Below are 16013 nucleotides of genomic sequence, written 5' to 3'. Positions count from 1 at the left end.
GCCGTGGCCTTTATCAAGATGCCCAGGGTGTGTTTGTGTTCAGTTTAAAAAGGTGTAAGTGTGACCTCATTGGATGATTTGGAATTGTATTGACCTATCAGCAGAGCATTTTGGCCGTGGAGTTGAGTATTGCAGCCGGTTCATACCTTGATTGCACACAGTTATAAAACATTTACTTTACATTTTATGACAGTGAATATGTTACTATAAATTATGTAAAAATAAATGTAAAAATAAATAGAAAATAATAAACTAGAGATTCAATAGAACTGAATAAGCAAATGCACATAGAATGATATCTCTTATACTTCGCTGAATGTTCTAATTGAAATATTCTGTTGACTACGATATATATATATATATATATATATATACCTTTAAAGATCTTTTCAGTGTCTAAGAAATTAACTAATTAGAACTTTAAAAGTAATATCCTATATAAAGAATGTTAAAATTGGTTTTCGATGGGGGAACTTTTCCGTTAACATAAAAGGGTATAATGATAGAAATAAGTGTGAGTGAAAATGTTATTGTATATTAGTGATTTAAATTCAAATTAATCCATCTAAATAAAAATAAAAATAACAATAAAAATAAAGTCAGAAATCTAGTGGTGGGTTTATATATACAAAGTAGTTTGGGTTATAGCAATCCTTAAAATATGGAGATTGCGATAATTTTGGAAACTGATTTAGGGAATTGAAAAGTATTAGATATTAGATGAATGAGGATATTCAAAGATTTTTATACTAGTAAGTCTTATTTTATAATGTCAGATATGTCATTATTGATACTTTTTAGTATTACCATTAGGGGATTATATTCTGATGGTTAATTAGCTCAATGTTAAGATCCAGATTGTTTCTACTCTGATATCAAATTTGGATGTTTAAATTGTTTTATACCTAATAGTAAAATTGTTTTATACCTAATAGTAAAATTAAGATTTGATATTATACGGACAAGTATGTAATATGGGTATATATCTAGTATTTTTGACAATATCTTAATATCTTAATGAATTTTTACTTTATTTATAACATGATATTTCAATGGTATTTCAAAATATTTTTCATGTTATTTTTCAAATTTTAACTAGGAATTGGTTACTATTTTGTCTCATATTCAATTTGTCGGTTTTGTCTCTATTGATGTTTTATTGAGGATTTAAATAAGGAAGTTTAAATCAAACTCCATGTTTAATCCATGGGGGTATAAGGTTTTGAAGGAATAGATATATTCTGCTTCTTTTCTTAAAAGGATGTTTTCTATATTCCCCCCTCTTGGATTCAAGAAAACTTTTTTGACTTCCCAGAATTTCATGTGATTGGTGTTACCTTTGTGGCAATCTGTAAAATGTTTATATAAATTTGTGTTGGTAGCTTTATGTTCAATATGATGGAGATGTTCTCTTATACGGTCTCTTAACATTCGGCTAGTCTGACCGAAATACTGGTGGCCACATAAACATTGAATACAATATACTACATTTTTATCTGAACAGCGAATAATTTATTTTATGTTGATATATTGATTATTGTTGTTTGATTTTAAAGTTTTAATTTTGGTACTGTGTTTACATGATTTGCAGGATAGGCAAGGAAAGAAACCTTCAACTTTTTATTTCTTAAGATTATTGATGGTGGAATAGTTTGTTTCTTTATTTTTGAATTCACTGGGTGACAATATGTTTTTTAGGTTTTTAGCTTTCTTAATAATAATGTCTGGTGTATTTTTCATTCTGTGTCCAAGAATTTGGTCCTGTTTTATATAATGCCAATGTTTATTTAAAATATTTTTAATCTCATACGCCTAGATTTAAAGTTTTGCGGCCAAAGGAGTGCGTTAGCTATACGTGTTTTTTCCCCTCGCAACTTTTAAACAAAGCTGGTATTTAGAGTTCTCAGAAGGACTGCGTTAGGCTCCAAAAAGGGAGCGTAGAGCATAATTTACCGCCACTGCAACTCTAAATACCAGCGTTTGCTTACGGACGCGGCCAGCTTAAAAAACGTGCTTGTGCACGATTCCCCCATAGGAAACAATGGGGCAGTTTGATCTGAAAAAAAACCTAACACCTGCAAAAAAGCAGCGTTCAGCTCCTAACGCAGCCCCATTGTTTCCTATGGGGAAACACTTCCTAAGTCTGCACCTAACACCCTAACATGTACCCCGAGTCTAAACACCCTTAACCTTACACTTATTAAACCCTAATCTGCCGACCCCGCTATCGCTGACCCCTGCATATTATTTTTAACCCCTAATCTGCCGCTCCGTACACCGCTGCAATCTACGTTATCACTATGTACCCCTAATCTGCTGCCCCTAACACCGCCAACCCCTATATTATATTTATTAACCCCTAATCTGCCGCCCCCAACGTCGCCACCACCTACCTGCAATTATTAACCCCTAATCTGCCGACCGGACCTCGCCGCTACTCTAATAAATGTATTAACCCCTAAAGCTAAGTCTAACCCTAACACTAACACCGCCCTAAGTTAAATATAATTTTATTCTAACGAAATAAAAAAATTCTTATTAAATAAATTAATCCTATTTAAAGCTAAATACTTACCTGTAAAATAAACCCTAATATAGCTACAATATAAATAATAATTATATTGTAGCTATTTTAGGATTAATATTTATTTTACAGGCAACTTTGTATTTATTTTAACCAGGTACAATAGCTATTAAATAGTTAATAACTATTTAATAGTTACCTAGTTAAAATAATTACAAAATTACCTGTAAAATAAATCCTAACCTAAGTTACAATTAAACCTAACACTACACTATCAATAAATTAATTAAATAAACTATCTACAATTATCTACAATTAAATCAACTAAACTAAATTACAAAAAAAACCCCACTAAATTACAAAAAATAAAAAAATATTACAAGAATTTTAAACTAATTACACCTACTCTAAGCCCCCTAAAAAAATAACAAAGCCCCCCAAAATAAAAAAAATGCCCTACCCTATTCTAAAATAAATATTTTACAGCTCTTTTACCTTACCAGCCCTTAAAAGGGCCTTTGGCATGCCCCAAAGAATTCTGCTCTTTTGCCTGTAAAAAAAAAATACAATACCCCCCCAACATTACAACCCACCACCCACATTACCCCTAATCTAAACCAAACCCCCCTTAAAAAACCTAACACTAAGCCCCTGAAGATCTTCCTACCTTATCTTCACCATGCTTGGTATCACCGATCCGTCCAGAAGAGGGTCCGAAGTCTTCATCCTATCCGGCAATACGAGGTCCAGAAGAGGGTCCGAAGTCTTCATCCTATCCGGCAAGAAGAGGGCATCCGGACCGGTGCACATCTTCATCCAGGCGGCATCTTCTATCTTCTTCCATCCGGCACGGAGCGGGACCATCTTGAAGCAACCGACGCGGATCCATCCTCTTCTAATGACGTCCTAAGTCCGAATGACGGTTCCTTTAAATGACGTCATCCAAGATGGCATCCCTCGAATTCCGATTGGCTGATAGGATTCTATCAGCCAATCAGAATTAAGGTAGGAAAAATCTGATTGGCTGATTGAATCAGTCAATCAGATTCAAGTTTAATCCGATTGGCTGATTGGATCAGCCAATCAGATTGAGCTCGCATTCTATTGGCTGATTGGAACAGCCAATAGAATGCGAGTTCAATCTGATTGGCTAATTGGATCAGCCAATCGGATTGAACTTGAATCTGATTGGCTGATTCAATCAGCCAATCAGATTTTTCCTACCTTAATTCCGATCGGCTGATTATTTTATTTCGTTAGATTTAAATTATATTTAACTTAGGGGGGTGTTAGGGTTAGACTTAGCTTTAGGGGTTAATACATTTATTAGAGTAGCGGCGAGGTCCGGTCGGCAGATTAGGGGTTAATAATTGTAGGTAGGTAGCGGCAACATGGGGGGGGCAGATTAGGGGGTAATAAATATTATGTAGGGGTCGGGGATGTTAGGGGCAGCAGATTAGGGGTACATAGGGATAATGTAGGTTGCGGCGGTGTGCGGTCGGCAGATTAGGGGTTAAAAAAATGTAATAGAGTGGCGGCGATGTGGGGGGGCCTCGGTTTAGGGGTGCATAGGTAGTTTATGGGTGTTAGTGTACTTTAGTGCACAGTAGTTAAGAGCTTTATGAACCGGCGTTAGCTCAGAAAGCTCTTAACTCCTGGCTTTTTTCTGCGGCTGGAGTCTTGTCTTTGTCGTTTCTAACGCTCACTTCAGCCAAGACTCTAAATACCGGCGTTAGAAAGATCCCATTGAAAAGATAGGATACGCAATTGACGTAAGGGGATCTGCGGTATGGAAAAGTCGCGGCTGGAAAGTGAGCATTAGACCCTTTCCTGACTGACTCTAAATACCAGTGGGCGGCCAAAACCAGCGTTAGGACCCCCTAACGCTGGTTTTGACGGCTAACGCAGAACTCTAAATCTAGGCGTATGTGTTGTGAGTTAAATTGTGTTATAAAAGGTATAAATAGGGGATTATCTGTTTTTGAATTGGAACATAATTTCGGTTTGGGTTTAAGTATATGATCTCTATTCATTTCTTGAACTCCTATTTTAGTTTTTTCTAGGAATTGAGGGTTATATTTCTTTTCTTTAAACCTTTGTGTTAGTATTTCAGATTGTATAGAATATTGGTTAATATCTGAACAATTTTTCCTAATCCTGATAAATTGATTTTTAAGAATATTTGTTTTCGATTTGGTTAAGTGACAGCTGTTATTGTGTATATAATTATTTGCGTCAGTTTTTTTGAAAAATGTCCTTGTTGTAATTTTCTTATCTATTATTTCTGTCTCTATGTCTAGAAAATGGATTATATTGGTACTAGATTCATGGGTGAAACTAAGACCTAGTGTGTTGTTGTTCATATCTTCTATAAAGAGTTCTAATAGTTCTGGTTCTCCCTTCCAGACGATGAACAGGTCATCTATATAACGGTAATAGTGCACAAGGTTCTCCCCCCAGGGACTAGTGTTAATATAGTTGTTCTCAAAATATCACATAAATAAGTTGGCATAACTGGGGGTGAACCTTCTGCCCATTGCAGTACCTTTGTGTTGTAAATAGATTTCTTCATTAAAAAGAAAAGAGTTATTGTATAGTATGAAGTTAATGCAATTTAATAAAAATTTATTTTGTTGTTGAAAAATTTGGTAGCTTTTATACCTTTTTGGTGATCAATGTTTGTATAAAGAGAATTTACATCGCATGTCACTAAGAGGTAGTTGTCTTTCCAGGATAGAGTTTTCAGAACATTTAATAATTGGGTGGAATCTTTAAGGTAAGATGGTAGTTGTATGACATAAGTTTGCAAAAAGAAATCAACATATTGTGAAAAGTTTGATGTAAGGGATCCTATACCGGATATGATAGGACGTCCGGGGGGTTTTGTCAGGTTTTTATGAATTTTGGGAAGTATATAAAATGTAGGAGTAATAGGATGTTTAATATTGAGAAAATCATATTCGTTTTTTGTTAGTAACCCTAAGTCTAGGGCTTGTTTTAAAAGGTCCCCTGATTTTTCTATTTGATTTTTTATGGGATTTAACCTAAGTTTTTTATATGTTGTTTGATCATGCAGGAGTCTATATGATTCTTCTAAATAAAAGGAGTCCATAAGCACGCTTATGGAGGTGTCCATAAGCACGATTCCTCCGCCCTTATCTGTGGGCTTTATGGTGACATCTCTATTATTTTTTAGGTCTTTTATTATTTTTAGTAATTTTTGGGTCATGTTCCAGTTTATATATTTTGTTTGATCAATTTTATCAACATCTTGTTTAACCATTTTTTCAAAGAGTTTGATATCTTCACTTTTTTCACCTGTTGGGTAGAAAGTAGAAGTAGCTTTTAGGTTTGTATGTTTATATCTCAATTCATTATCTTTAAGGGTTTTGTTTTCCATAGGATTTTTAATCAAATATCTTTTTAAAGTGAGTTTACAAATGAATTGGTTTATATTTATAAGGGTTTCAAATTTATTTAATTTGCACAAGGGTGCAAAAGATAGACCTTTGTTTAACACTGATTCTTGTAAGGGATTTAGAGGATATTTACTGATATTAAATACTCCAGTGTGTTTTATTTCTGTCTCTTTGGAGATTTGTCTAGATTGTCTTCTACTCCTCCTACCTCTAATCCTCTTTTGCTTCTTAGATTTCTTTGTGGAAGAATGTGATGTGTGTTGTTTTTTGATGTTCCTTCCCCTAAAGGGGCAGTCTCTAAAAAAAAAAACCATTCTGTTGTGTATGATGAGGTGCAGGAGACCTAATGTTTTCTTGCTCTAAAGGTTGAAATCTGTTTCTGGTTGGTACTCTCCAATCAGAGTTAGAATTAATTTGATTTTTCCTAAAATGACTGTAGTATGTATTTTTGTGTGTATATTGGTTTGACTGACCATAATTATGTTTATTTGAATAGTGGTTATCAAATCGGGTATTATATTTTTGATTTTCCCACTTTTGGTCATAGTTATCTCTATGATAAGGGTAATAACTGTTTCTGTTAGAATAGGAATCATTATAATTTCCCCTATATGGATATTCTCTTCTTTGAGTGTGGGCCCAATTTGTATGGGAGTTATGATTTTTGTGAGAATCATAATTTTTGTGAGAATCATAATTTGAAGAATAGTTTCTTGGAAGTCTTGTATCCTGTCTTTTTTGAGTTGGAAAACAATCCTCCTCAATTCTAGGTTCTGCATAGTATCGATCATGAGTATAATTACTAAAAGGTTTTCTATTTGTATATGTTTGATTTTGGTGTTTGTATGTTGTATCTACATTTCGTCTATACGAAGGGGTGTGGTTAGTTTGATTTCTATGTGTTGTTATAGTATTAGATGAAGTAGATGTGATTTGTTTGGTATTTTGCTGATTATTTTTACCAAAGATATGGGATCGATCTTTTTTACTAGTGAGATCAATTTCAGTAGGGATCTCCATTTCTTTATTATCAGAATAGTCTTCTAGGTCTCTATTATATTTGGACGATTTGTTAGCTGAAATATTTTCTTTAAAGCTAGAAATATTATTTAAGATTTCCTTCTGATAATTTATAAAATCTGTATTGTTCTCATAAATTTTTAAGCTATTCTTATGTTGGTCTATTTCAGTTTTAATTTCTTTCAATGTGATATTTCTAGATTTAACTATAATTTTCATAAGTCCTAGGAAGCTGTTTCAAGAACTTTGAACCATTCGTTTGATAGTTCATTGCTTAGAACAAATGTGCAATTTTTCTTTAAACGTAGTCCTCTAGGGACCATATTGCTATCAATGTATTTCTCTGTATATTTAATTTCTATAGTATTTTTCAACTCCTTTATCAAAAGGTTTTCCAAATTATCGCAACGTTCATTTAAATTTTTGGGAATACTTGGGTGGGAATTTACTTCTAAATTGTCATTATCTAAAGATATCCCTTGAAGGATTTCCTCTCTTTGAGCAAAAATGTCCATAATTTGTTTTTGTGATATAAGTGCTCTTTGAAATGAAGTGTAAATTAGAGTTATTATTGAGTGAAATTAATCTATATAAATTAATTGGTTTAGGATAATATCAAAATTAAAAATAAAATAATAGTGATTAATCAGGTGCATCTCAAACTCTGTGGAAGGATAGTGTTAAAAGTGACAGAAGCAGTATAGAGTGAGTTCACCTATATTGACAAGTCAGACCCTATGAAATACGGTTGTTCCTTCAAACAACTGTCTATAAATGTATGAAAAAGGTACAGATAAGGGAAGCTAAAATATAATATCAATTTTAGAGTGATGTGGAGTTGTGAATAAAGTTAAAAATAACAATTATTTGGGTCACCGGAAAAGTTAAATTGTACTTTAAAAATGAAAAGAGAAGAAAAAATGATGAAAAAAATGATAATGCAGTATATACTTAAATATATAAAATATATTTAATAATGTGAACAATGAAATGAGGTGATGTAAACAATGGGATATAAAATCACATTAAATATAGGTATAGAGCTCTAATACCATATAAATAGTTCAATTAATACAGATAATATCGATTTTATAACAGTACAATTTATAGCAGCAAGACAAAATCTCTCTTACTTGTAAAATGTTTATATAAATTTGAGTTGGTAGCTTTATGTTCAATATGATGGAGATGTTCTCTTATACAGTCTCTTAACATTCGGCTAGTCTGACCAAAATACTGGTGGCCACATAAACATTGAATACAATATACTACATTTTTATCTGAACAGCGAATAATTTCTTTTATGTTGATATATTGATTATTGTTGTTTGATTTTAAAGTTTTAATTTTGGTACTGTGTTTACATGATTTGCAGGATAGGCAAGGAAAGAAACGTTCCACTTTTTCTTTCTTAAGATTATTGATGGTGGAATAGTTTGTTTCTTTATTTTTGAATTCACTGGGTGACAATATGTTTTTTTAGGTTTTTAGCTTTCTTAAAAATAATGTCTGGTCTATTTTTCATTCTATGTCCTAGAATTTGGTCCTGTTTTATATAATGCCAATGTTTATTTAAAATCTTTTTAATCTCATAGTGTTGTGAGTTAAATTGTGTTATAAAAGGTATAAATAGGGGATCATCTGTTCTTGAATTGGAACATAATTTCGGTTTGGGTTTAAGTATATGATCTCTATTCATTTCTTGGACTCCTATTTTAGTTATTTCTAGGAATTGAGGGTTATATTTCTTTTCTTTAAACCTTTGTGTTAGTATTTCAGATTGTATAGAATATTGGTTAATATCTGAACAATTTTTCCTAATCCTGATAAATTGATTTTTAGGAATATTTGTTTTCCATTTGTTTAAGTGACAGCTGTTATTGTGTATATAATTATTTGCGTCATTTTTTTTTAAAAATGTCCTTGTTGTAATTTTCTTATCTATTATTTGTATCTCTATGTCTAGAAAATGGATTATATTGGTACTAGATTCATGGGTGAAACTAAGACCTAGTGTGTTGTTGTTCATATCTTCTATAAAGAGGTTTAATAGTTCTGGTTCTCCCTTTTTACATAATTTATAGTAACATATTCACTGTCATAAAATGTAAACTAAATGTTTTATAACTGTGTGCAATCAAGGTATGAACCGGCTGCAATACTCAACTCCACGGCCAAAATGCCCTGCTGATAGGTCAATACAATTCCAAATCATCCAATGAGGTTACACTTACACCTTTTTAAACTGAACACAAACACACCCTGGGCATCTTGATAAAGGCCACGGCCGAAACACGTAGATTTGCCCTCCTGAGTGTGTACCAAGTACCAGTGGATTAACATCTGGGCACCAATACCAGTCAACCTGTTTGAAGCTCCAATTTGGTTTCCCAGCTAATGTGACCTACAAACTTTTCAGCCTCTCTTTTACAGATGGCTCAATGATTTCACCTGTAACCTGCAACCTGAAACTCCTGCAAACCTTACGAAGGTATACAGTTTCAGTGTTTCTACGATAATCCCTACAGTATTTCAGGACATTAGATCACAGACTAACACTCAATGCTGGTAAGCACCCGGCAAAGATTTGCATCTAATATCACCCACATTAAAGGCTTTGAGACTCCTGCAAACCCTACGGAGAAAAAAGTTCTTATTTCCTATAGGGGTAAACAGTCTCATTGATCTATAGAAACACTATCCATCAGAAACTGAAACTCCTGCAAACCTCAAGGAGGTATATAGTTTCAGTTTCCTTAAAAGAGACATTGTAACCATCGGATTATCTCCTCTACACACAGGCTGTGAGATCTTTCCAGCAAAGAAAAAAACATTGTGTCAGTTAAATACGGAAAGAAAAAAACATCGTGTCAGTTTAAATACTGATTAAAATCCTTATACAAGCTCTACACTGCAACAATTCAATAAAGGCTTTCTCCTAATGAATTATCGCTACCAATAACAGCCACATTCTTTTTCATTTTCATCTACCATAAAGGCTGAGCAATTTAAACCAATCAGATACCTTACATTACGGCATCTGCCAGCTGACCTGAAAGATTGACAAATTGGAAACCTCCCCTAAATGTGAGTACCCACTAATGCACAGTCCAACTCTAACAATATAAATTCACAAAGTGTGACCTTAAGTAAGAACATTCACATTTTAAATACTCTCCAAATTTACGGAGCAATATCTATGATCTATCTTTAACATAAGCTTAAAAGGTCTCAAAGTGCAATACAAGATTTTTTCAAGACATACCTGTTACATTGACTGTTTGCAGTGAGATCAAATCTCCATTTAGAGAAGCGCTTTTATCCTGCCATTTATTATTTTTCATTTTTAACTTATTATATTCGTAAGTAAGAGAGACTTTGTCTTGCTGCTATAAATTGTACTGTTATATCATTTTTTTCTTCATTTTTTCATCATTTTTTCTTCTCTTTTCATTTATATAGTACAGTTTAACTTTTCCGGTGACCCAAATAATTGTTATTTTTAACTTTATTCACAACTCCACATCACTCTAAAACTGATATTATATTTTAGCTCCCCTTATCTGTACCTATTACTGTGTTGCTGTAACATACTCAGTCTGTAGGAAGGCGCTGGTTTTATGTTTAGACAGTGTAGAAATCAGTGTAGCCTGTGTTACTGTTGCAACTGCTGTTTGGTGTGATAATCTCTCAGAACTTGTTTCTGCTGAAACCACTCTGGATGAGATTCAGGATTTTATTAATCTTCAGAGAACAGCAAATTCTTTTATTTGTGATGCAGCAGTGAAAATGATTCACATTAATGCTAAGATTGCTGCATTGGCTGTTTTAGCTAATTGAGCCCTGTAGCTTAAAGGGACAGTTTATCCAAAAATTATCTGTACTTTAATTTGTTCCCAAGGATCCATTTTGTTTACAAATAGCTCATAAGCCTTTATATTGGAATTTGAAATTGCTGATTTAGCCTATAGTGTCCCTATATATACTGAAAGTTTCTATACCTAGGTATAGGCTATTGATAAACTATGTAAACACAGCCATCAGAAGAAATTACACTCACAGTGGGAGATGGAAGATAAATCTCTAAAATGTTAAAGTGTCATAAAACAGGTTGAGATATGTGCATATCCTAAAAGGGCTAATTAGTGTAAAATAGTTTGCATTAAAAAATTGTTTAAAAATTGCTGGCAAGTATTTTAAAATAATTTTCAAAAATAAGCAAAATAAATGACATAGCTAAAGTGCCTGGGGCAGCTAACTCCACCCCCCTTATCAGTGTTTAGACACAAGCATTGTATTTTAACTGAGTTCCCAGCTTCTAGGCATGCCCCAGCAGATAATCCCTTTTCACTTTTGCATTTTACCAAAAGCACAATAAACATATATATATATAGCCATAAAAGGAATTGTGTGGGAAGAGTTAGAGCTTTACAATCCAGAAACTAAAAAGAAAGGGTTAATGGCAAAGCACTACAGTATAAATTTGCATGTAAAGTAATTAAAGTGCATATTATATTATTTTGTCTCTATTCCAACTTGATTTATGTCCCTTTAATGTTCAATTGTTCTTTCTAAGTATTGTACAGAGACAGAGACTAAAAGGGAAGCATTATAGTGATAAGAAATAGGATCTGAGCTGTCAGCAAGCCAAGCCTATTTTGATGGGCTGTGGTTTCAAATAGCAAATCTAGCTATTTATTTTGCATAAAGAAGCATAAATTAGCAATTTTTCATACATTTTATATGCTGCAGATGGTATAAAACAACTCATGGGGAACATATTCAGGGATTTTTTTTTTACAGTGAACTGTCCCTTTAAGTCTTAGAGGCCGATTTATCATTGTGCAGGCGGACATGATTTGCTGTAGTGGATCATGTCCGCCACACATCAATAAATGCAGACAGCATATGCTGTCTGCATTTATCATTGCACAAGCTTTTTTTGTGCAATGCTGCCCCTACACATTCGCGGCCAGGGGGTGTCAATCATTCCGATCTTATCTGATCGGGATGATTGCTGTCTGTCGCATCAGTGGTCGCGGAAGAGTTAAGGAGCATCTTAACTTAATTTTCCGGCGAGAAGGCTCGCGCGGAAACAGCTGCATTCACATCTTAATAAATCGGCCCCCTAGTCTGCTGATATGGTTTCTAAACGCAGACAACTGCTTTGGCATAGTTCATACACTTTTTCATTTTAAATACAATCGATTGGAAATTATTATTTTTCAGTGTACAGTGTACCTTTAATTACAGTTGACTCTTTTGGGATCATTTGTTTACAACCTTAAAGTGACAGTCTACACCGGAATTGTTATTGTTTTAAAACATAGATAATCCCTTTATTACCCATTCCCTAGTTTTGCATAACCAACACAGTTATATAAATACACTTTTTATCTCTGTGATTATCTAAGCCTCTGCAAACTGCCCCCTTATTTCAGTTCTTTTGACAGACAAGCATTTTAGCCAATCAGTGCTGGCTCCCTGGAACTTCACGTTTGTGAGCACATGAACTAACACCCTCTAGTGGTGAAAAACTGTCAAAATGCCCTGAGAGAAAAGGTGGCCTTCAAGGGAAGAGAAATTGGCATATGACCTACCTAGGTATAGCTTTCAACTAAGAATACCAAGAGAACAAAGCAAAATTGGTAATTGTTTAAAATGACATACCCTATCTGAATCATAAAAGTTTATTTTGGACTAGACTGTCCCTTTAAGTAAATTTGGTCTTTCAGGTTCTTTCAACAGTTTTATTTGTTTACATTTCTGTACTAAGCAGTGGTACTCTTTATTTTTTACTTTGGCTATAGAACCATTTGCAATTCTCCTTACGAAAGAACTAGAAGAGGTAGCTTTAGGGGGAAGGAGTTCTTAGCTGCTTGTAACCTATTACTTTTTTTAGTAATACGAAGAAGAATTAAAGAGTTTAAAATCCTCCACTACGCATAAAATAGAGGAAATAACTCATTGTGTAGCTCATTAACAAATCTAGACAAGCCAGAAGGCTTGCTTTTCCCACAGAAAACCCCTGGAATACATTATTTACAATGCAGCAAAGGATTATTATTATTATCGGTTATTTGTAGAGCGCCAACAGATTCCGCAGCGCTATAAACAAAGGGGGAGTACAACAAAACAATTATAGGGTAGAGGGCCCTGCCAAGAGTTGCACTGTTGTAGTCAGCTCTTAAGAAGGTGATCTACAAACAGCTGGGGATTCTGGGTAAGAGATGCAAATTAGGTTCAAAATGACACACCTTTTTACTTCAGCCTGCTTTTCAGCAGATTCCCTTAACGCCAAGTATCGCTGTTCACACAGCTTATAGACTTAGCTAGGGTTAAAGCAGTGATTCAAAACTATCCCAGGACAGACTGTTTCGTAGTTGTTGCTACTCATCAGCTGGGAGAAAGTTGAAATCACTGCTGGGTGAAGTTGATTCCTGGCAAATACAATAACACCTCCCCCTAATTTAAAATGTTGTTGTATTTGCCAGGAATCAACTTCACCCAGCAGTGATTTCAACTTTCTCCCAATCACTCCTTTGCTGCATTGTAAATAATGTATTCCAGAGGTTTTCTGTGGGAAAAACAAGCCTTCTGGCTTGTCTAGATTTGTTAATGAGCTACACAATGAGTTATTCTCTCTCTCTCATATATATATATGTGTGTGTGTGAGTAAATTATTTAAAATTTGGAGAATTGGCATTTCAAACCTTAAATATTTCAATTGGATCTGGCTAACTGAGGCTAATTATGTTTCTTTTTCTGATATTGATGAAAATAATGTAATTTAACCATTTTCATTAAAAACAGTATTACATTGTCCAAGTAATAAGCTATTAATGGATATGAAAAATATGCAGGTCTTCAAATATAATTATTACTGAAGCCTGTCAGAAAATATGCAAATAATTACATTTAAATTATCAAGTGCCAAATTTCTTCCAGACTTTTTGCCAAGTTCTAATTCTAAAATTTCTGAGAGTTGTGATAGAAAGGGCTTTCAAATTTTGGAACAACTGTGAGATAAAGAAACCAATAATTAATTTTCATGGGTATCTCAAAAGAAGAATTTTCACTATGACAGCATGAATTTTAATGCATACTTACAAATTAGGCACTTCTTTTTGGAAGTAATAGGGAGCCAAGGGAGAGATAGGACTTGGGAGACTTTAAAACAAGGTATTAAGATATGTGCATCTGGAAATCACTCTGGGGCCTATTTATTAAAGGTCTTGCGGACCTGATCCGACAGTGCGGATCAGGTCCGCAAGACCTCGCTGAATGTGGAGAGCAATACGCTCTCCGCATTTAACATTGCACCAGCAGCTCACAAGAGCTGCTGGTGCAACGCCGCCCCCTGCTGACTCGCGGGCAATGGGCTGCCAGCAGGGAGCTGTCAATCAACCCGATCGTACTCGATCGGGTTGATTTCCGGCGATTCCTGTCCGCCTGCTCAGAGCAGGTGGACAGGGTTATGGAGCAGCGGTCTTGATAAATGGGCCCCTCTATCTTCAATTGTTTAGAAGTCCTCCCAAACATGGCAAAATGATTTTATTGATATAGATGCAGAAAAAAATCAACAAAGTTTAGTCCATGTCAAAAAGGCAAATATTTCATAGACCAGAAAGAAATCCCATACTAGACATTAATATATAATATATCACTCCAAATTTATGTGCTAAATGGAGTCATAGGATAATACAAAATTGTTCTAGATGTAGTTTTCCAGAAGAAGATATAATCCTCTGTTTTTGGAATTGTCCCAAGATTTAAAGGTTTTGGAACAAAGTGAATTTCTGGTTGAGTAAAATCCTTGGGAATTTTTATTTTTTTAAACATATGTTATTCTTTTATGGGAACGCTGATGGAAATGAAAATCTCTGCCTGATTAATAATGAATTCTTATGGATAAAGTGATATCTTACTAATATATTGGTGTGTATTTAGAGAGTTAAAGGCTTGTAGATGTTGAAATAACATCAGATTAGATCATTAGCGACAGGTGTAAAACATATAAAAAAATTTACACCTGTCGCTAATTATCTAATCTGATGTTATTTCAACATCTACAAGCCTTTAACTCTCTAAATACACACCAATATATTAGTAAGATATCACTTTATCCATAGTACTTTTAACCCCTAGTGCTATTTCTAGCGCCTCATTTCCACCTCCCCATCTCCTTCAAATTATTCACTATCTAGGATGAAGATAGTAGGAATTAGAGGCTTAGGGGCTATTAACTCTAGCGTTTTTTTATTTACCCCCCTTTTTTTCTAATAATGAATTCTTGGCAGTTCAAAATTTAATTTTAAGATCCTTAAGATAATTTGCACCAAATTTCCAGTAATTTTGAGAAGCACTAATTAAATTGGATATTTGGTATAAGAGGTAGGCGAGCCAGGACTTTGTGGTTTGATGGATATTAGTATTAGTTTGTTCTTCCTTTTTGCATGAACCTTGTAGTGAAATTTAATACAATAGCTGTTGTATTTTTTGCATTAAAAACTTATTGTGCTTGGTTTACAATTTTGAAAAAAAATCTAATAAAAATGAAAAATAAAATACCAAACTATGTACTTAAAATAGCATATAATGATTTATTAAATGGCAATTACCTGGCAAATGTTGGCCATGAAGCATCTAAGTCAAACCCTCTAGATGCCAGATCAAATTGGACTTCAGTAAGTTCATACAAGTAACCAACGATGTCGGAGCTTATTTTAGGGGTCAGGAAAGGACTTCTTGCAAAATACCAGTCACTAAAAATGACAATAGAATAAATTATGATACGTTGAGATTACATTCGTAATATGGTAAAAAAAAAACAACAAACATTAAAAAAATAAAATAAGAGAAAATCTTGCTACTATTAGATGACCATTTCCTAAACCTAGAGTGACTGTTTATAGCAGTTTTTTAAAAAAAGATCTGCTACTGGCTTACACGCAACACAGATAGAGGAGGAGCAAGCGGCTTATGAGAGAGATATGACTGCAGATGGAAAATCATTTGATGTTGTTGGAATTGACCATACAATTTTGCTG

At 33.9% G+C, this 16013-nt stretch overlaps 1 protein-coding gene across 1 annotated transcript in view; it reads right to left on the bottom strand.

The window, feature by feature from the left end:
* Positions 1 to 16013, bottom strand: part of FYCO1 (FYVE and coiled-coil domain autophagy adaptor 1) — a 439711-nt gene that overhangs the window by 265397 nt on the left and 158301 nt on the right. The window contains exon 6 of the mRNA XM_053714489.1: positions 15585 to 15728. Within this exon, the coding sequence (XP_053570464.1) occupies positions 15585 to 15728 (144 nt within the window). The remainder of the gene's footprint in view (positions 1 to 15584; positions 15729 to 16013) is intronic.

The sequence above is a fragment of the Bombina bombina genome, chromosome 5, assembly GCF_027579735.1.
Source record: "Bombina bombina isolate aBomBom1 chromosome 5, aBomBom1.pri, whole genome shotgun sequence".
Lineage (NCBI taxonomy): Eukaryota > Metazoa > Chordata > Amphibia > Anura > Bombinatoridae > Bombina > Bombina bombina.
Note: the sequence above shows the minus strand (reverse complement) of the source record. Positions and strands in the feature narration are given on the sequence as shown.